We start from the raw sequence: 22,232 nt of genomic DNA on the forward strand, positions 1-22,232 counted from the left end.
CCGGTCGGCAGGGGATACACATTCCTCCATGGCACTGCATCCCACTTCTGATTGTTTGCTCTCACTGATCCTAATTCGTACTGTATAATGGACTTAAAAGCTGTTCAGTATCTCAATGAAAAACATTTTACACCCCTTTACAATGTTACTTATTTAAGCATGGATTTTATTATCATTATAGAAAAGCAGAGCTATATTTCTCTTGCTTTATTTAAGACCTCAAATTATTGGTCCAGGCCTAGGATTGGATCACAATGGAAAATCAAATCTTTAAAGGAATACACTTTTAAAATCTCAAAAACAGCAAAAATGATTTTGATAGGAGATAAAAAACAGTATTTGAGGTCAAAAGTATATTAAACAATAAAAATCAAGAGCAGAGCAAACACATACCTCTAAAACATATAATCAAATATGTAAAATCATAAAATTACATTCAAATCTTAAATTTTACAGGTTCGTGGGGGACTAATTTTGTGTATAAAATTTACTCAATCCTGCAGAAGAAAGCTTGGTAAGTAATTCAGTTTGTGAGGATGTTTATTCGTGGATGGTCGGTATATAGCGTACCCACGCATGAATTCAACGTAAATTAAGTCAACTCGAAGTATATTTCCAAGCATATGAAGTCATTTAGATTCATGTTCCTTCTAAACATCATAAACAAAGAACGATGGGGCAACAATGAACTCATAAAATGTATAGAAACGCCACAACTATAGTCATTATGTATACGCAAGCATTCTCAGGTAACGTACATTTAAGTTTGTTTCCATTCCTGACCGTCGGTGCTAGATTGGGTTATACCGGTACTAGAAAGATCAAACTTCAACGTGTACCGGAGAAAATCTCTAAAAATTCTTCGAAGCAATATAAAGTCATAAAAAAATTAAAACACTTTTATTTTATGATGTATAAATATATCTCTTTTTAAACAATAATTGTAATACAAGGTTAAATGATTTTAGTAACAAAAGGAAAATAACCGTTTATTCGAACAGGAATATTACATTCAAATCTTTTCTACATTTTGGGTTGTCTTTCTTCTTATGTTTCATTGTGTCTCTGATGAATTCTGATTTTTAAAATCATTTTCATTGTTAAATGGAAACTGCGCATAGGTGTCATAATGAATGTAGAAAGAGTATTTTAGCTCATATGATAGACAACTTTTAAATGATAATTAAATGGGGAAGAAACATCATATACGATGCAGTTTAGTTGAAACTTTAAAAAAAAAAACAGGTCTATCAAGTGTACTGTCGCATGAACTGTATTTTTGCAATAAGTCATTTAAATGTTTGTACCCTTATTTGTTGGTTTAAGTTTCAATTATTTACAATGTATATTTTTTATATGAGTAATGAAGTACAAGGAAATAAAATTTTATATAAATTTTTCTGCGTTATGTTTCGTGCTTAGAAAATTGTTTTCATAAGAACGTTATAATGCATAGCATAACTAAAACAGGAGTTTGTAAAATACTCAGAGTGTGTCTTTGGTTTTAATTTTGAGATTATTTTTCATATCTTAGTTGAATAATAAGGTTTGCAAACGAATTCAAATTACATGTATTTTTATGTTAAAAAAAAATTAATTGTTTTTATATTGAGTGACATGTTTTCTATTTATATACTTCTTTCATCAGAAGTGAATGTAACGTTACAATAAGTAAGCACTCAACAATACTTTGGATTGGATAAGATATTGATTTTTTGAAATCCTGTCTGAATGTACTCATTTTTTTTACTTTCGGTTTCAAGTTTACCCATCAAAGTCATATGTTTTTAAACCTAAATTTAGAATTCAACCCCCAAAGTTAAAATATCAATTTGTCAAATGATTATAAGAGAATATAATATGAAACTAAATGAGTTTTAATGAATTTAGAGGCGAAAATACAACTCAATAATTCTTCCTTATCAAATGTATGCAGTAAAGAAGAGTATATGTTTTTGCTTTGCGTTACCTTTTTATCATAAGGACAGATGATACAAACAAAAAATGGATGTCTGGATTGGTATATCTTTCTTGGTCTAATTTCATCGAAATTGATGCAAATAATAAATTCTAGAATATAAAGAAACTGTAAACCTTCTATGATGTTCAACATTCTGCCTCTCTGAAACCATCCTTATTAATTTATACAAATATTTTTCAATTCAAATCCCATTTTTGTGAAAATTTGAATAAAAAATAAAAACTGCATGCACGGTGAAATTTGTTCACTTTACTCAATGTTTTATTGAGTAGCTCAAGTTGCTATTTTCAATTTTTTTTTTAGAAAAGTTTGTTTGTTTCATCTGTCCTTAAATAACATAATTTGACTTACACTTTTCCATCTACATGCACTGTATAATTATGTAATTTAGCATACAGATTTGCACTTCTGAGGTACTACAAAACTTGACGACTCATCGATATTTTTTGAAAGCAAATTGAAAGGCTTGTTCCATTCTTATTTTCATTTTCGTGTTTCAGATTTACCAAAGAGGTATCGAGCGACCAAACTGTATTCTTTTAAAATATGAATGTAAAGCTCAATAGCTCAGTTTGATTTTACTACATGTACTTTATTTTCTTCACTTTACCACTTTCACACTCTGCCACAAAGAGGTTGTCTTTGGAATCTACACATAAACCCCACGGTTTTTCAAGATCACAGGTGTCAATATAGCGAAGAAATTGTCCATCTTGATCTAATATATGAACACAGTTGTTATACAAGTCTGCAATCAATATCTGACTCTGACTGTCTGTGGTGATGCCATATGGATTAAATGGTCCCTTGGTTTTAGAGGGATGACCAGTGTATCGGAATCGTAAGTTTCCATCTCTGTCCACAACGACCACAGCACTGTCACCAAAGTCTGCCACACAAATGTCCCCATTCCTGTTCTCACTGATATATTTGAGATAATCGGCAGAAAAGAGAGGTTGACCTTCAATATCAAACTGAATGGTTTGACTCTCTTCGAGGTCTTTGTAACGTACCACTTTAGACTGCTTTTCGTCATCACTAAACATGGTAACTAGGAGATCATCTGCAAAGGTATTGCAGATGTAATAAGGTTTCCACCCTTCAAGTTTGATGATTTCCTCTGTATCTTTGTTCTTCACTCTATTCACAGTTCTTGCTTCGGTGTCAGTATAAACTAGCTCCCCATTCAATTTCAATGTTATGTCATGTGGTCTCTCCCCAGACTTGGTTTCAATTGACTTTAGAAGAATTCCATGAATGTTGTACAGTTTCATGATGCTTTTCTCCCCACGAGTCCAGAATTTTTCGTCATTGACACAGACTAGGCAGCGTAGGCCACTATACCCAGTTTGTATCGTGTCGATGAGAGAGGGTTCGTCAGACATATCTGTTAGAATCGGTTAGATGACAAAATATTTCATTAAAAACTTTTTTCTTTTGCTAACAAAACATGTCTTAGGATAGAAAGGATTGTTCTTATGATATAGATTTCACAAGAAGTTATTAATAATATCTTACCTTTGCAACTTTAAAGTTAAGAGATCTCTTTAAGATCATGGGCTTGTAGGAAAACTACTTTCTCTTTACTTATTTCCGGATTGGCTCAGTGACTTGAGTCACGTCCAAATTTTTTTTTTATTTTTTAAATATACATACTTGTTTAAATATATTATGAAAATAGAGTACTTACACGTAAGCAAAATTGTGTAACACGGGAAAAAATTAATGATTGTTATATACAATGCCTGAATTCGCTGATTGAAAACAGTTTTTATTGAATAAAAATTAAGATATATGAATAACTCAAGGTTATTGTACCCCAATTAATTTGTCAAAATCAGTCTTCTTAATATCGATCTAAGGAGTAGATTATTGTTAGGTTTTGTCGTTGTGTTCAAACACAGACTATGCATAAGGTTTTTAAATGGAGTTTTTAAAGGGAAGAATACAGTATATTGAGCTAGGGTTTTAAATAATATAAAAAAAAGGTCTAGTTCAATCAAGACAATGAATAGAATTCTATTTTCTAATTATCAAAATATAATGAAAAAAAATAGCTAGTTCACCTTAAAAAAAAATACTTTAAATTTGAGAAATATTTGTAGGAAAGCATTTTTTGAAGAAGTGTTTCTTTGTTTTATAGTTTTAAATTTATAACAGTTGTAGTAATTTTAAAAGACAACTAAAGATACTTATGACCAAATAAATAACAGGGGAAAGGTAATTTATAAAAAAAAAAGTATTGGTTAAAAAAAACCAGGAAGCGTTCATCAACTTCGAAGTCCTTCTGTCACACATTATATTTTAGTCGTATGAGAATTCATCATCAGGACTTGTACACTGTAAACCATACTAGGATGGTTGAGGTGTTTGTTTAATGCCCCTTTGAGAACTTTTTACTCATATTCAGATGTTACCCCTTGCCGGATGTAGAGCTGCAGATTTAGGCTTGTACATACATTTTTGAGCAGTGAGAGATCTTTTTCGAGTTATTATCCACTGAGGCACTGTGTTTTAAATTTCTTTCAAAATACTTGGAGCAATATTTCTGAGGGAAGGGGATGCTTAATTCTCCATGGCACATAATCCCACCTCTGATAATTTGAAAGTCCGTGATTGATCTGCTTCATTTGTATTATTTGAAGGATTTTTGAGCTTGAATACTTTTCTTTATCTCAAAATATTTTTACCTTTCCAATGTCTTCGTCCGAGATAAAATTTCAAATAGTAAATGTACTGTATTTCTACATAAATATCTGGTTCATCGATAAGCGCGATAAAAAAAAAATCTCAGGGGCGGGACAAAAACAGACAGAAGCAGGGCTTGTAGTGCTTGGATTTTCGGAATCAAGAACATGCAAATTTAAGGAATAACTGGCAGATTTTTTTTTTGATTTCATGACGATATTAAATCGATTGGTTTGCGTGATAATTTTATGCATAAATTGTCGTACAAGCAATTCGATTGATCATATCATAAAACCAACAAATTAGACAGCTATTCCTTAAACATTTTATTAATACTTCTGGCATGTAATTGAATCATCAAGGAAGTTACATGTATGGACCAAAAATCCCTACAATTCTAAACAGAATTTTCAGAACTTTAATAAGTGGCCATCAAAAACCAAAGTATCTTTTGTAATTTAGTTAAATAATTATAAACTTATATTAAGCAATATTTAAAGTACACTACCAGTAAATGGCTCTAGTAACTGACTTAAGATGTGAATAAAGCTATCTACTAGTGCTAAGTAACTGGGTAAGCGCCTTACGCTTAAGTGACTAAGATGTGAACTCCTTTGTAGTAAATGTTGATTGGAGTCAACTAACTAGAGGCCCATGGCCACATCGCTCACCTGAGCTCATCAGCTAGGAAAAAGCACACATCAGATCAGAACTGAAGGTTTACTGAGGTGGGGGGGGGCTTCAATTTTAATATTATTTGAGAATGCCTTCATATCAATTCAGCATATAACTATGCTGTTCTTGATAAAAAAAAGATTTCTTTTTAAACATTTTGTTCTTATATCGGACGAGGACAATCTGTGAAGAAACAGTTTATCTGATAAAATCTTTTCAAAAACTATCAAACATTGGGACGTCATGGAAAGACATAACGCTTCCGAGTTGCTGATCTTGTAAAAGCAACTCTAAGTTGTAAAAGAAATTAAGACATTGACAAAGAAATTATACAACGAAAACAATTGTTAGAAAAATGAATTTCAAATGCTAGAAAAGGATTTTTAATCAGTGATTATTGAAGTAAACTGTTGAAATGTATAGGGATAGTACCTCTGAGAAATTCTTGACGCTATGTTTTTGAGGTTACATTATATTCCGCGGGTACAAAACATGTTGAATTTAAATTGAAGTAAATAAATTTCTATTAAATCGAATGAAATGAAACTTCACACATCAACAATACAAATATTTTTACAAAGGATATTTAGCTTATTTTAATTTTTTTGAAAGTATTGTAACGAAGATTGGCATCGTCCACGAAAACTTTTCGAACAACCCTCGTATATTATTTCGAAATAATTTGAATTTGATTTCCCATGGTTTCCCTCCCTATCCTAAAGGGCCATGATTTGAACAAATTTAAATCTTCAATATATGAGGATGCTTTCAGGCCAATATGACTAAAATAGCTTTTCTGTCCTTGGGATTTTTCCCTCTATTTTTCTATATAAAACTTTGATCCACCATTGTGGCCCCACCCTACCCTTGGGGGATATGATTTGAACAAATTTAATTCTATACTACCCGAGAATGCTTCCATATAAATACTAGTATCACTAATCATGGCTTTGTTACTCTTGAGACGAAGACTTTTTAAATATATTTTAATGTAAAACTTGGAACCCCTATTGTGGCCCAACCCTATGCCTGGGGATTGTGATTTGAACAAACTAGAATCTACACTACATGACGATGATTCCATATAAATATCTCTAATCATGGCTTTAAAGTACATGAAAAGATGATTTTAAAAGATTTCCCTATAATTTCTACGTAAAACTTTGATCGGCCATGTTGGCCCCACCCTACCCCCAGGGGTCAAGATTTGAACAAACTTGAATCTATACTACCCATATGAGTTTCATCTTTCCTGTCTCACTTGTTCTTGAGAAAAAGATTTTTAAAGATTTATCCTATATATTCCTATGTAAAACTTTGATCAGCCATTGTGGCCCCAATGTACCCTCGGGGGTCATGATTTGATCATACTAAAATCTACACTACCTGAGGATGATTCCATATAAATACCACTAATCAAGTAATAAAGTACTTGAAAAGAGGATTGTAAAAATTTTCCCTATATATTCCTATGTAAAACTTTGATCGGCCATTTTGGACCCACCCTACCCCCAGGGGTCAAGATTTGAAGAAACTTGAATCTACACTATCTGAGGATAATATCACATGAGTTTCATCTTTCCTGTCTCAATGGTTCTTGAGAAGAAAAAAGATTTTTAAAGATTTTTCCTATATAAATTCCTATGTAAAACTTTGATCGGCCATTTTTGGCCCCACCCTACCCCCGGGGGTCATGATTTGAACAAACTTGAATTTACACTACCTGAGGATGGTTCCGCATGATTTCATCTTTCCTGGCCCAGTGGTTCTTGAGAAGAAGATTTTTCCTCTATATTCCTATGTAAAACTTTGATCAGGCCTTTTGGCCCCACCCTTCCCACGGGGGTAATGATTTGAATAAACTCGAATCTACACTACCCAAGAAGATTTCACATGAGTTTATTCATAATTATCTCCCCTTGGAAGAGGGCTTGGACCTTCATTTGAACAAATTTGAATCCCCTTCACCCATGGATACTTTGTGGCAAGTTTGGTTGAAATTGGCCCACTGGTTTTTGAGAAAAAGATAACAAGAATATACTGACAAAACAAACTTAGAAAGTCAACTAGGAAGTGTCATTAATATCCTAAAATGGTATAAGATGAGGGCTAGTGAGTTCAATCTTCTGCTGAATAAATTACATGTACATAAAATATATGAATTGTTTATGAACATGTATTTTATTCAATAGAAGATTGAACTCAATAATCCTCATATTATACGGTTTTAGGATATAAAAGTCACTTCCTCACAACATTTAGTATACATCAATCCAAACAGCTTGTTACAAGCCTGTAGAAAAGCAGAGTGGATGAGGGAGAGGGGGGGGGGATCCAAAAATCCCACGTGACTACGGGTTTATCTAGCTGTGCGGCATGTCCAATACATATTCCGTACGCATGATCAATAAAAAAGAATCGAAGTTATATATATTCCGTTACCAAAGCTGAAGATAGTAAGATTTTTTAAAATTTAAAAAAAAAACCGTACGAGTGAGAATTTAACATTAATTTTGTACCATTATTTTACTGTCACTCAAATAGCACATCATTTGCAGGCCCACGAGAAACAATTTCAGTTTGGGGGCACAATTATACAATTGCAGAATCTATCGATGGGATAACCTGCGTCACCTTTGAGAGTAACCAGTGGACTCGTCCAAAGATGCTTTGTCGGCGACTGTAAAAGTTACCTGAGATTCCTACGCGAAGAAATGCGCGAAATCTCTGTATAGAAACTGTTGCGGCTGCGGAGCTTCACTCATTTTTCATTCGCCATATGATAGAATCCGACATTTAACACTTAATATCTTTGAATATACAGACGTTTTCAACATAAGTTTCATTTTTGTTTCTAGAAATATTTTTATCTACAAAAATAATATGTTTCCGTGTTTGTAAACTGAGTAAATCGATGACCTAGCATCGTTTTAGATAACTCAAGCCCCTCTAGGGCTTGAGTAAAAATGTGAAAAGTTAACGACGAAAGCGACGACAACGACAGACAACAGACAAATTTTGATCAGAAAAGCTCACTTGAGCCTTCGGCTCAGGTGAGCTAAAAAGGGCGGGACTCAGAGATAATAGATCTTGTGTGATGACTTATAAGCCTTCATTATATCTTGATTTCTGAGATGTTATATAAATAAGATTGTAAATTTAGATTTTTTTTATTAAAACATCAAATATTTTTCTTTTGCTTAATTAAAGGGCTGCAGAGGTTAAGAAACAGATTGAGTTGAATATATAAAACGTGATCTTTTTCACCGTACATAATAATTCATTCAATTTAAATATACCTGAAAGTTAATAAAATTTCTGTAATTTCGCACAAAAATGTTCCCATCCAGGAGGTTTATGATCTAAAAATTACCAAGACCGTTCTAACATTTTCTGATCTTTTCCTCTTAAATAAATCTTGCAAAGATACTTTAAGTGGTAAAACATAAGAAAAGATATTCTAATTTCATGTCATTTTTATGCTGTAAAATACATAACAAACGAATAATAGACATCAATACATGATCTATGATTAGGTTTGGGGTATGCGGGTTTCCTTCCAAAAAGAAAAATTAATGTCGGTTGCAATGGATGAACAATTCACCTCAGGTGATCTGAAAGGTAAGTAATGAAATATATAGTATATAATTTTTTTTATAATACAATAATATACATTTTATAAATATAATCTATATCTTATCATTTCCAGCAGCTTATTTTATTCAAAACACCCTTTTATCTTGAAGTCAAATGTGTATTTTTGTTTACTAAATACCTAATCCAGCAACTGTAGAAAAGACAAAATATTTTATTTGCATTAATTGTATAATATTTTAAGTCAGGAAAATATTAAATACATTTTGTATCAACAAGAAATATTTCATGCTTATTACCGTCATTATGTTCACTTAAGATATAACAACAAATCTCACAACAATTGGATTGTTTTTAAAAGAAATTTCATCATTTTTTTGTCTTTTTCTTGCTATTCAAGTTTAAATTTAAGTATAAAAAGAAATTGTTATATACATGCACTACAGTTTCTTAAAATTTTACACAAAATTGTTCTTTTCCAGAAGTTTTTTTAGTCAAAATATTGATTACCATACCAACCTAATATTTTCTGCTAAGATACGTTTTGCAAGAATTACCACTCATAATCGTTAGAATAAGCAATCATTTTAAACAATAAATCATTTTGATGTTGTAAAACAACACAAGAATTTGAATAACTTCAGTTACTGATACATTTTACCTATATTTAAGTGTAGATCTAGAGGTAAATAAATGTCAATTTTTCAGTCCAGAAAATAAAATCAATTTTGGTGTCAATCGACGAGCAATTCACTTCAGCCAATCGGAAAAATAAATCATTTTACACTTCTAAATTTGGGTATTTGTTGGGTAAAATCAAAATTATCAATTTAACTGTTAATAAAATATTAAACTTTAAGTTCATTAAAGTTTTGACTGTAACACAAATTGACAAAATAGGGACATGGTGCTATTAATAATAAAGAAATCATACATTCAGCAAGGGATAATGGCATGGGATGTTCACTCCTCCATAGTACCCGACCCCACCTCCGATATTTTAGAGGTCCATGCTTGCTCTGCCCCCTATATTGATTTCTTCACTTTGAAGCTTGAATACTTTTCGGTATCTCCATATATTTCATTAATACTTCGTTAATTGCACAAGCATTCAATATCGTTTGTTTTAAGAAAGATTTTTCCCCGATTTTTTTTTAAGTCTAGTTACATGTAGCTTGTAAATGTAAGGTGTAAGGTATGAAGAAGTACACGTAATTTATAAAACCTGTGCATGTTGAAAGTTGTTACTGAGTTATCCTAAAATCTCGTACTTTTTTTGTTCTAACTCTTCCATAAAAAACTATGTTAGGAAAATATTCTTTACACAAGAACACTTACCCATGTCTAAAAACATCTTGTTGAACCCTTCCTATCTTTGAATTTCTACAGAGGACTTGGGAGAGTGTTACGTTCTTGATTTCATTAAGTTGGTGAATCGTAAACCTTGTGTGGTAATCATGATTTTCATAATAAAAGCGGTCACCAAACTTCAGGGCTTTAAATTGAAGCGCAATAATACAGGCAAATGTTGGCCCAACAACCGCTCCCGGAAGTGGTTCCTCTGTCACCCCACCAGTAAAGAGGTCAATATCCTCTACATGTCTACAAGAACATTAGATCATAGTAAATAGGAAATGAATTCTTCACCTGTAATGCACATCTGTAATAATGATCATTGATTTTTTATTGAAATTGATAACGAAGTAAATAATACGTTTCATGAGTAAATAAATCTTACGACTTAAAAGTATTTATTTTGACTCTACATTGCTTTGGATATCTTAAATGCACTCTGCAATTCCCTTTTTGAGATAATATGCCATTTACATGTAACTGCTACAAAAAAATATATTAATATGTCTTCTTCGTATATCAAATATCATTTTGTCTTTACATTTTAACCAAAGAAAAAAAAATCTATACATACTCATATACATGCTTCAGATGATCAATCACGTCTTTCGTGTGATCAATGAGGCCACAGAAACTATCTGATGTGGGTAGCTTGCACATTCTCCTGTACTCCATGTAACCAGGTACGCCATGGTCACGCCCTCTGTTGATATTGGTTGATATGAGGTCATTTGCTGTTTCTGGTTTACCATGTTCTTCAAACAAATGGTTGCTTACTTCCTCTGATTTGAATCTAAAGTTTTTAGTAAAAATTATGCTTCAGGAGATCTAGCAAGGTAACGGGATTCTAATTGACATAGGATCAAGTCAATATGTTGGAATAAATGTTTGGTTGATACCTCATAAGACCGCGGAACATTAACTGCCAAAATTGGAAATATATAGCTTACATCATTTCTATCTGGTACAATCAAAACATACAGTGATAGACAATGAAATGGGCGGGTACAATTCGACGCGGACGTGGAGAAAACAGCGGATTGAAATTGCAGGTCGAAATTCATTTTCAATCCACCTGAGCTGTTTTCAAAAGCAAAGAATGAATGTATGATCCAAAAATTAACTAATTTCAACTCCCAAATACATATTGTTTGAAGTTCACATTAATACAAGTTTTAGCTTTTAATTTTTATAACGCGAAAGATCATAGAAGACAAAGATTATTTTTCAGGAGATATTTGATTGTAGAAGGGGTGGGGGTTAAAATTGTCGAGTCAGGTCATGGCTTAACAGGACAATATATTTGATTTCTAGGATTATAAGAGTGCATGAGTTTTATAGTTTTTATACTTATTCTCACTGAAAACTGTTGGACAACTTTATTTTAAAATCGTTCAGCCCCTCTCTCCCTACCAACACAAATATATACATATATTTACCAAACAAAAATGAAATATTTGTCCCTTAAATATTTCTTTATTTAAAACATTGGACAAAAAAATTTAAACTGCACCAAAATTAAAATTATTTGTCTTCTGGGTCAACCAGTGCCTTCTAGCGTAGCCGAGGTAGATTGAAAATGAATTTCGATCTGCAATTTCAATCCGATGTTTTCCCCACGTCCGCGTCGAATTGTACCCTCCCATTTCATTGTCTATCACTGAATGTTTTGATTGTTACAGATAGAAATGACGTAAGCTATATATTTCCAATTTTGCCAGTTAATGTTCCGCGTTCTTATCGCATGAAGAATTGGCAAATTACATGTGGTTATTTTCAAAATTGACAAAATATGACAAATAAATTCAAAAACTTCATGGGGCAATAGAAAGAATGATTCCTATCCATGTGTAAAGACGGATACAAACCTGTCGACGCTTTGTGAATGCTCATTATATAAACCCCTTACGATTCCCTCAAAGCCCTCTTTTCTATACAGTTCGTCTGGATTAAAGAAATCTTTTCTCAAGGGAATCCTTGTGTTATTTCCGTCGGATTTTCTAAACCCAAATTTGTCGTTTATCATGCTATGACCAAATCGAAAAGCAGCCACCATAAAGCCCGCTCTTAACATCAGCATCACCTTGGGGTCATAACCTTTAAAGTACTCCCCAGGTGGCTTTGGGTTAAGATCGAAACGTGTCATCATTTCAGGGCCAAGGATTATGGGCAAGTATTCGTTGTAAGTGATATGTTGAAACTGAGCTCCAACAATTCGTCTTGCCTCCTGAAATAGTCTTTCGTCATTCCAGTGTGGGTTATAGTAATATAGTCTTCTAGCTATTCGATTATGTTCCCTTAGCCATGCAGTATGTTGCATGAGTAAAGCACTGTTTTGGTTAACACGCCCATCTCCTTTGAAAAAAGAATGAATGATGTAAAAGTGTATAAAATTTTAAGTAGATATATAAAAATCAATTTAATATTTTTATCCTGATTTTCATATTTTTGTACAAAAAATACTAAGACTACTTTACCAGAAAGAAAACACTGGAATTGCTTTGGCCTACATTCACTTCCATTGCCCTCTGGATCCACGGGCATCAATTCCAGATAATCAACAGGGTGTTCCTGTACTCTTAGTAGACCTACAATACACATGTGGAAGGTTTTTTAAGCCTACGATAGTTAGTTTTTGAGGTTTTTGGATAAATTAATTTGTCTGTAGGTGAATAAATTTAACATTATTTATTTTTTTTTAGGATGCATCGTACCAAACTGTGTTTTTTTTTCGGTCTTTATTTGAATCAAACATTCTGATCGGTGTTAAACAACACCTCATTTCATTGGCTGACCTTTTTAAAACTGATTGGCTTGGGCGTAGTCAAGTTAAAGACACACACACAAAAAAAAACAATAAAGATGTATAATAAGTTTTCTTTTTTCTTTAATTTTGTACCACAACTTAAAAAGTTGAACCGATTCAATTACACTACGATTTACGATTTATAATTACATGGCGATTGTAAAATTATTTATGTTATACTTTGTAACTCGTCGTCATGTATATATTTTTTATGGGTTTTAAATTATCAGCAATCAGAAAGACCGCCAATGAACAAACGTTTTAAAATAGTGCAAAGGATTGTTCAGATTCTCACGTAATGCGAAAAGAAAGACATTGGTGCGATGCATAATAATACTTATATGCAATATACATATGTACTCAATTACCCGACTTGTTTGCTCTAAGTCCTTCATAGTCTTCATCATTAGAACCGTAAGTGGATGAGACATCGATGGGCATGGTATATTCCGTAATCTGTTGTCTGGTATCTGAAACAAGAAAAGAATGTTAATGCTTCCAAAGTACTGTATACAGTGTTATTTTCACCCCGTGTTATTTCCGCCCTTAAGTACTTGCAAAGAATTTTGTACCATTTTAACTTCGCCTAGTCATAGTTCTGTTTATGAAGTTATGATGTGTAATTTCAATGTAACACAATGAGTCAACAGCATGTCTTTCTTTTACGATATCTATAGCATACAGAGAAAGACTTGCAAAAATATGAGTACAATGTATATAGCGAAAATATGACAATCAAACAGCAATAAAAAACTGCACAATATTGGTAACGGAAAAATAAAGGTTATATCTACCGTTTCATTGTTTTCGTTTATGACAAGGTCACGCCACTTTTATTTTTAGCTGAATCGATCATGTAAACAACATTCTTACATTCATTCCTGGGTACATGTACTTGAGACCATGGTAACTACGGAAACTTATTATTAATATATTCAACTTTTCTGCGCACAAAAGAGAGAAAATTTCGCATGTATTTGCAATGGGACATTTTTTGATTTTTATGTTCCGAAATCTGTAATTTTCTGAAACATAATACTTTTAGGAATTAATTCGGGTCATTCAAAAATTCTACAATTGAAAAAAAAAACTCTGCGTACAGTATTTTGTCGTGTGTCATTGTAAATGTTACATCATGGCTTTTAAAGGAGAAAAAATATCGAAACTGTAATTTTATTAAGTATAATTCTTTATAATCCGCGAAAGGATTATAAAAAAGCGAACAAAATTAATATGGGTCATTCTTATAATTTAATTTTAAAATAATCACACAAAAAAATTATAGTTCAAATTTACCGCGCAATAATACAAAAAAAAAAGCGAGGGGAGGTAATAACTGATACATACAGCCATGATGTTTGTTTTGTCGAGTAATTGTAAAGTGTACATTTATTAAATATGAAATTTTCCATGGTTTCTGAGGACTGGAAATGATTGCATGGATATTTAAAGGGGGTGTGAGAAAAAATACAAAATGTTTTGCGTTCCTTTTTGGAAATCAACCAATGAGAGGCGAGAATACAAACAAAATAAATTATTTTGGAATGGAACACTCCTTTGATTCAGAAAATAAGCCGTGTTATTACCGTAATCACAATGCAGATCAGGGCTAGGGAAAGACCTGGCAAAGTTTAGACATGTCACTCCAAACTGTGAAAAGTGTGGATCATTACGAGCAACATCAATGGGCATAATACAGTTAGGGTCATGTTTGTGTTTTCCACAGCATTCCAGATCTTCGCCATCGGGTGCTGAAATGAGATTTTTTAAATATGTTTTTTTTTCTTCTAACAATTACTAAATGTAAAGGACTTTTTATTGAAGTACCTGAAGATTTTTCAGCCAACCAATGAAATTTCCTTTCTTTAGAATATTAAATCTAAAAATTGTGATGTACATTTTGCAAAAGTAGCATTAAAAATCGTTAATCAGGAATGGACACGTTAGAAGAATTTGACTTTTCAAGAATGCTTATTGCAGAATTAAGAAATGGTATAAAAATACAATCAAAACAATTAGTAAAATTCAAACTTTATGCTTTGAATTAAGTTTAGAGTCTTTTTCCAAAAAGCAATCAATGTTAAAATGTTTTTTTTTTTAAACATTTGCTTAAAGTATTGGTTTCATGGGCATTTTACTTCGTTGTTTTCAAAGTTACCAAATTTAATATAAATTGAAACTAATACCCATCGTGGGATTTAATTTCGTTGATAGTAATAATTGTTAACAATGACATCGACATAATATACATGTAATTACCCACGAATATTTCTGCTTTAAAGAGGCTAGGGTGTGGCAGCCATTTTCAGACTATTTCGATCTCTTTTTGAAGAAGAGCTCCATATAAAGATATACAAAAATGATCAAATTTTAAAACTAAAATGTATGAATTTTTTCTTTGCTAAATGATAGTTGACCGCTTAAGATACCGTATCTGAAAAAATAAGTTAAATCTTGTGGTTATTTTGTTGTTTGACCCCCCCCCCCCCAGCCTCATTAACAGAAGTCAAATAATATGAACTTGCCTTCCGCTTTTATGTTTTCCAACATGTCATGACTGAGAAACTGTCCAAAGGACATCGCAAAATGATTCAGATTTTGAAGCTGATGCTTTGGAAGACTTTTCTCATGGATTTTTAGTCGTATTTCTCTTGGCTTTGGCAATAGTCTTCCAGATTTCCCCCGACTTCGAGGTGCTCCCTTACCTTCAATGAAATGAACTCTGATATTTGAAAAAAATCATGAGGTAGAGAAAATAAAATTCAGGTATTAATCAAGTTAAGTTTGTCATTGTAAAAGAACTGCTTGATTTAAGAGGACTGGGTGGTTGTGGTCATTTTTAGACTATATTGATCTCCTTTAGAAGAAGATCTCCAAATAAAGATAAAAAATGATGAAATTTATAAACAAAAACGTGTGACATTTTTCTTTGCTAAATGATGGCTGATCACTTAATTAAGGTTAATTTAGGTCTAAAGAAAATAATTATTTCAGGGGTTTATTTGTTGACTCCAGCCTCCTTAAATACACCTACCATCTTCATAGGCAGCGGGCATAAATCTGATTAAAGGAGTTTCAGCCATTCCCCAGAATGGATGCTCCAAGTTATTGCAGCTTCCATCGATAGTTCGAAATTTAGACTTTGCGTTGCACTCGATCCTATCTAAAAACTCACATTTGGCATGTGGATCACGGGGGCTGCCACTGCTCCGTTTACTTTTTCTTTTGAAAAGAACTTCATTATGTTAAATGTCATAAAACTATCTTTGTCATACAGTCAAAACGTTAATAACTGTGTAACATAGAAATCAAAACTAACTGCACGAGTGGAAGATTCCTATTAATATTTTTATAGGCACCATTTGAATCTGGTGTACTATCTCATCACTGAAAATTCCTAATATCAGAAATACTTGTCTTACATATTAAATACTAGTATTCTTCTGCGTAAATAAAAAAAATGTATCGAAAACAATATATCAACAATAGATAAAATAAATTTTAAAAAATGATTATTAAATATGCATAAATAAACAAATAAATATAACAAATAAATAAGCCTTGCATAAACAGAAAACATGAAATATTTTTGACTCGAAATCTTCATGATTCGCAGCCGTATTCTAAAATAAAGAATTGAATTAAAGATTTCAATTAATCGGAAAATTAACTAAATCACACTCTACAAATGCAATTGAGTAGAGGCAGATTACCTTGTCATTTTTGAGTCGGATCTTTTCCCTCTAGATGGAGCGTTGAACATGAATTTATTGTAATTGAAGTTTCCTTTGGCTGACGTCGTCAATAGATGTTGTTGATCGGGATTGGGTAAAACTCGCTTCTTGTCTTTTCTGAACCCACAGAAATTTAACCCTTTTGATAATTTTAATTGAAACAGGGCACTGAAAAGATATATTTTGTGAGTATATTAGACATGCAGTATGTAAAAGTTCTTAAAGAAAAATATTTTAAACATAACTTTTATACACCCCAATCATTCAAACTTTTTCCCCGGTAGGAACCGAGGTCCCTTGTTGCAGTACGTGCGGGCACTGAAAAGATCCCTCACTCCGCAATGACGCCAGTAGACGTGTGCATTGAATACAAATAAGTCGCAAACGCTTGATGAAAAGAACGCCGTCGCTTAAAGGCTTTAATTGAGGCATACACTTCCACAGTTTGCAGCTCACCGGTAAGTTGTGGCGTTTTAAAATAAGTAGAATTTTTTCGTAGATCGAATAAATTAACAAGCGGATATATAAATATCTAATATATACTGCGCTTACTATCATAAACTTTATTTTGTTGTGAATTGTTAATTGTTAAGATTCAATTTTCAACAAACAAATTGTTTAATTCATTTTTTTTTTCATGCCATGGATTCAAAGATTTTTATATATTGTCAAAGTTCAGAGACTGTTCATAAAGTTTACATTTCTAAACTGCTCATAACGATTTAAGTAAGTAATGAATCAGTTTTTGTTTGTTTTATTTGTTCTACTCCCTTTGGATAATATTTTCACTTAATTTTTCATTGCAAATATTTAACGTTTACCTACAAATTATGCTCAAAACACCTTATTTGATCTAAAGTTGTAAAGCATCAATAAAGGCAAATGCACACGTGGTTAATGAATCGATTTGTGTTTAACTTTGGTCATTTTCGATAAAAGATCAGCACACCTGTTGATGGCTATGGCAAGAACCTGCATGGGGCAACACATGATCTTGGTTTCAAATGATACACAGCTTCTACAGTAAAACTCGTTTAGCACGAACACGGATATTACGAATTCACGGATATCTCGAAGTCATCTTAGATCCCCAGAGCTATTTAAATTTAATGAATTTCTTATACGGTTATAACGAATTACGGATATAGCGAAGTGATTTCATAGGTCCCATTGACTTCGTTATAACCGAGTTTTGCTGTACCGCATATAGTAGCAGTGTAATTCAAATTCTCGGGTGGTGTTTTCTTTATCCAGTGAGGGTTTAGGTCAATTGTACAGTGTACTCTTCTATATCGATTTATGATTAGTTAAAATATGTTTTATCATGTACAGTTTTGTCTTCAATTAAGAAAAATGAAGAGTCTAATTTGGGATAACGAGTAATAAATGAGAATTGTATTGATTCAAACCTTAATTAATTTGATGAATATTTATATGGATATTTACGTAATTTTGAAATCATCAGATTCTCTCAGTGTATCAGATTTTATAAGAGAAAGCATAAAAAGAGAACATCTGATACAAAAGACAATTCAGAATTTTCAATCATCCGTTAGACATATTTCTTAAAAAAAATGAAGTAAAAGGAAGGAATTAAAAAAGTTTTTCTTCTGAGTCAGCGATGAATGCTTTTCTTTCTCTTAATATGGTACTAGTCATATACCAGTAATGGTTAGAGGTATTATTTTAACAAAATTAATTGTATACTTTTATCTAAAGAATAAGTTTAAAGTACCTAATGTGAAATTGATTCTGATCAACATTTCCATCTACGACGATGTCAGATCCATTTTTAATGTCTTGTTTTCCTCCAGAATACAATTCATCACTTGTTACGTTTTGCCAACCACCTCCAAAGTCTCCAGAAGACTTATCTCCAAATATACCTTTAATGTAATCGGCGAAATTACCGCCTGGACCGCCTCCGCCACCATCACCATCTCCATTACCATCTCCATCGCCATCACCCTTGCCATCATCACCACCACCATCACCATCACCTTTGCCATCACCACCACCACCATCTCCACCACCATCGCCATCACCACCACCATCACCATCACCCTTGCCACCATCATCACCACCATCTCCACCACCATCGCCATCACCACCACCATCACCATCACCCTTGCCATCATCACCACCACCATCTCCACCACCATCGCCATCGCCATCACCATCACCATCACCATCACCCTTGCCATCATCACCACCACCATCTCCACCACCATCGCCATCACCACCACCATCACCATCACCCTTGCCATCATCACCACCACCATCTCCACCACCATCGCCATCATCATCACCCTTGCCATCATCACCACCACCATCGCCATGACCATCGCCTTTGTCATCACCGTAACCATCGGTGTTGCCATCTCCGTCACCACCAAAACCGCCAAAACCACCAAAACCACCGAAACCTCCAGGAGTTGGACCTCCAAAGCCACTGCCTAAGTCAACACCAAAATCGCCAGCATTGTCTTCACCAAAGACATTAACGTCTGACCAGTCGTCATATTCATCCGAAAACCCATGTCCAAAGGGATTACCACGGCATGTTGTGATCGTCAGTGCGACCTAAGATAAACAAACGAAACAATGACATGATTCCAAATAGAATCTATTTCTAAGAATTGTATGTTGGATTTTGTTGTAAAGCCCATTTTAATGATTTCTTTTTTTTTTTACAGGTAATACATGTAGAGAAATTAAATATTTTTTTTTTAATGGTGATGCACTAAATTGCATTATTGTAAATACCACCTAACTAAACTAATGAAAATTGTATGTTGTCCATTTCCGATTTATATTTGAAACCAAATTGTACCTTTACAGATTTATTATCGGCCGCTGCAGCGTCCGATTTATTTTTGGTTGTGTTAGAAAGTGCACATGCGGAAATGAGACGTCATCTTTTATCAGGTCAGTAAAATAATTCTTAAATGATCACAAGTAAAATTTATGAGTAATATATTTTTAAAACTTGTTTTAAATTAAGTAATTTTTGTTATTATATATATATATCTCAATTTATTTATCATTTTTTAATCAGATAATTGATAATTCATGATTATATAAAAAGAGTTTACAATATATATACTCCCCATCCTGGGAGTGTGTAAGATATGAAGGGAAATCGTCATGATTTTTCCGGATAATAATGACGTGGTAAAAGCGCATGATGAATAAAATTTGAAAAGGTTTTCAAACTAGTAAAAACTGTTTGAATATTCTCTACAGCTGCAAATGACACAGTACAAAGATATGTTTTCTACATTTTGCATTGGCTTCTTTTACATGTAACATAGCCCTACTGTGCAGAAACCATGGGCATTATCACGTGACCAAGATCCAGGGTATCAGCACGTGGTTTCTCTTGACCTTGATCATTTTCAATTAATTCTCATCATTCATCATTGTCTTATTTTCTTACATTGATGAATCTATTTATGAGCAAATGCGGCAAAATGTCTATTTTCTTTTAAAATTATTCATTTTGGCTTGAAGACAGCTAGTCCGAAAAATCTGACGTTTTCCTGGCTTTTTTATGATTTTGATATTTTACATTGCAAATAGTCAGAAAAATCTGACGTTTTCCTGCCTTTTTTACGATTTTGATATTTCACATGCCAAAAAGTCCTTAAAATATGACGTTTTCCTGGCTTTTCTACGATTTTGATATTTTTTCATGCCAAATAGTCCGAAAAATCTTACGTTTTCTTGTTTTTGTTTTTTTTACGATTTTGATATTTTACATGCCAGAAAAACGTTTTCCTGACAGTCTGAAATAAAAATGATTCAACTTTTTCACCTTTAAATATCTTGACGCGCTTTCCTTGCATGGATGCTTTTAAAATTGTGAAAGATTTTTTTTAATGCTAAATTTTGTTTGCGGCCGATTCGATGCTTTTCATCAATTTTACTTGTTTACTATGAAGCTATTTTGAGATATAAAGCTCATAAATGTTTCAAAAATTCCGTAGCTATGACTGCAATTTTGAAAAGAAAATGGCTATAAAAGCTCAACAGTTATCTTCTTTTATTATAAAGAATAGATAAAATAAATAATGGAAATTTAACAATTGTGTTTTTGCATTTTTTCATAAGGTGGATATTTTTTTTTCAGTTGGTTGAATTCAGCACTTTATCTTTATTTAAAAAAGAATCATAACAGATCATACAGAAAGATAATTAATAATAAAAAGTACATGTACATGTAATTAAAAAAATACTTACCAACAGCATTAATATTTTCCCTGTGTCTGAGATGTATCTCATGTCTTATTTTTCTGGTTATGTTATCTTCAGAAGTTTTGTACACAATTTATATACAGAAACGTACACTTATTTTTAATTGATTCGATAATGGACTTTCACTTGAGATCGCGGGAACAGATTATAAACATCTATCTTTTTATTAATTTACGTAGAATATTAATAATTACTGATAATTGAAGATAAATGATAGGAAAATAAAATCTTTAAAGCCTTGTACTTTTTATTGACTAATCATAAATAAAGCATTCCTGAAGTACCTCCAAACATGAATCGGTAATAGTTTTAAGCACCTGGGGACAGAGACTGAAAGTTTTTATGTATTTTTTTTATATATGAACTTTAAGATATAATTACTGTATGTGTTATGAATAGAATCAATATCAAACTACACGATCAATACCATGAGTAGCTAACAGGCTATAGCCTATTTTGAATACTTGTAAGTAAGCATATTCGTGAACATTGTAAATTATAATTTTAAAATTTGTGTGTTTACACTAAATAACTTAATGTAGAACATCTGCTTGTCAAATATTTAAATTAAGAAAATATTACAGCCACAAACAATGTTAAAGTGTTTCTATTACTTTTAAGTCAATATTGAAAAATAAGGAGACAACGAACAGTTTTTTATTTTTAGCTCAAAAGTCAATACAAAATAGGAGCAGAGCACAAACGGACCTCCTAAACATAACAGGTTTGTATATAAACCATGATTTTTTGTTAAATAATCAGTCTGTTGGCTCACTTGGTTCTGAATAATGCAACATCTTCTAAGAAGTAAGAAATCAAACAAAACCCCGTAACAATATACTATCACATGTAATATACAAGTGTAACATGAAAGCCATATCCATTCTTTTTCAAATGTTGTGATTAGTTAAAAGCAATGTTAAAAGTTTTGAAAAAGTAGGTCCAATTTCAAGGTCAAGATCACAAAGTAAAAATCATAGTACATGTATATTTGGAAAAGGTATTGCCACAGGTAAGTTGCATTTTCAAAATTCATATTTACAATTTTATTTCATTTACTGCCCGTTCTGTGATTTATCTAACATTTCCAGCTATTGTGGATGTCCTAGCATACCCAACAAACAGGACATGCAGTTTTTTTTTT

General features: G+C 32.5%; 2 protein-coding genes across 2 annotated transcripts; both read right to left on the reverse strand.

The window, feature by feature from the left end:
* Positions 1–2,557: 2,557 nt before the first annotated feature.
* LOC134279622 (protein lin-41-like) lies at positions 2,558–3,630 on the reverse strand. Its single transcript, XM_062762041.1, has 2 exons — positions 3,500–3,630; positions 2,558–3,368 (listed from the first exon to the last, which is right to left on the reverse strand). The coding sequence occupies exon 2, from the start codon at positions 3,364–3,366 to the stop codon at positions 2,563–2,565; it is 804 nt and encodes a 267-aa protein (XP_062618025.1). The 5' UTR covers positions 3,367–3,368; positions 3,500–3,630; the 3' UTR covers positions 2,558–2,562.
* A 5,184-nt stretch (positions 3,631–8,814) lies between these two features.
* On the reverse strand, positions 8,815–21,115 carry LOC134279631 (chorion peroxidase-like). Its single transcript, XM_062762048.1, has 12 exons — positions 21,074–21,115; positions 18,567–19,414; positions 16,811–16,999; positions 16,132–16,319; positions 15,623–15,802; positions 14,684–14,848; positions 13,466–13,567; positions 12,769–12,879; positions 12,160–12,646; positions 10,866–11,084; positions 10,277–10,540; positions 8,815–8,958 (listed from the first exon to the last, which is right to left on the reverse strand). Exons 1-12 carry the CDS (start codon positions 21,113–21,115, stop codon positions 8,877–8,879), a joined length of 2,877 nt encoding a protein of 958 aa, XP_062618032.1. The 3' UTR covers positions 8,815–8,876.
* Between the last annotated feature and the right edge of the window lie 1,117 nt (positions 21,116–22,232).

The sequence above is a fragment of the Saccostrea cucullata genome, unplaced genomic scaffold (assembly GCF_032062105.1).
Source record: "Saccostrea cucullata isolate Sc308-1 unplaced genomic scaffold, CSIRO_AGI_Scuc_v1 ctg1744, whole genome shotgun sequence".
Taxonomy (NCBI): Eukaryota; Metazoa; Mollusca; class Bivalvia; order Ostreida; family Ostreidae; genus Saccostrea; species Saccostrea cuccullata.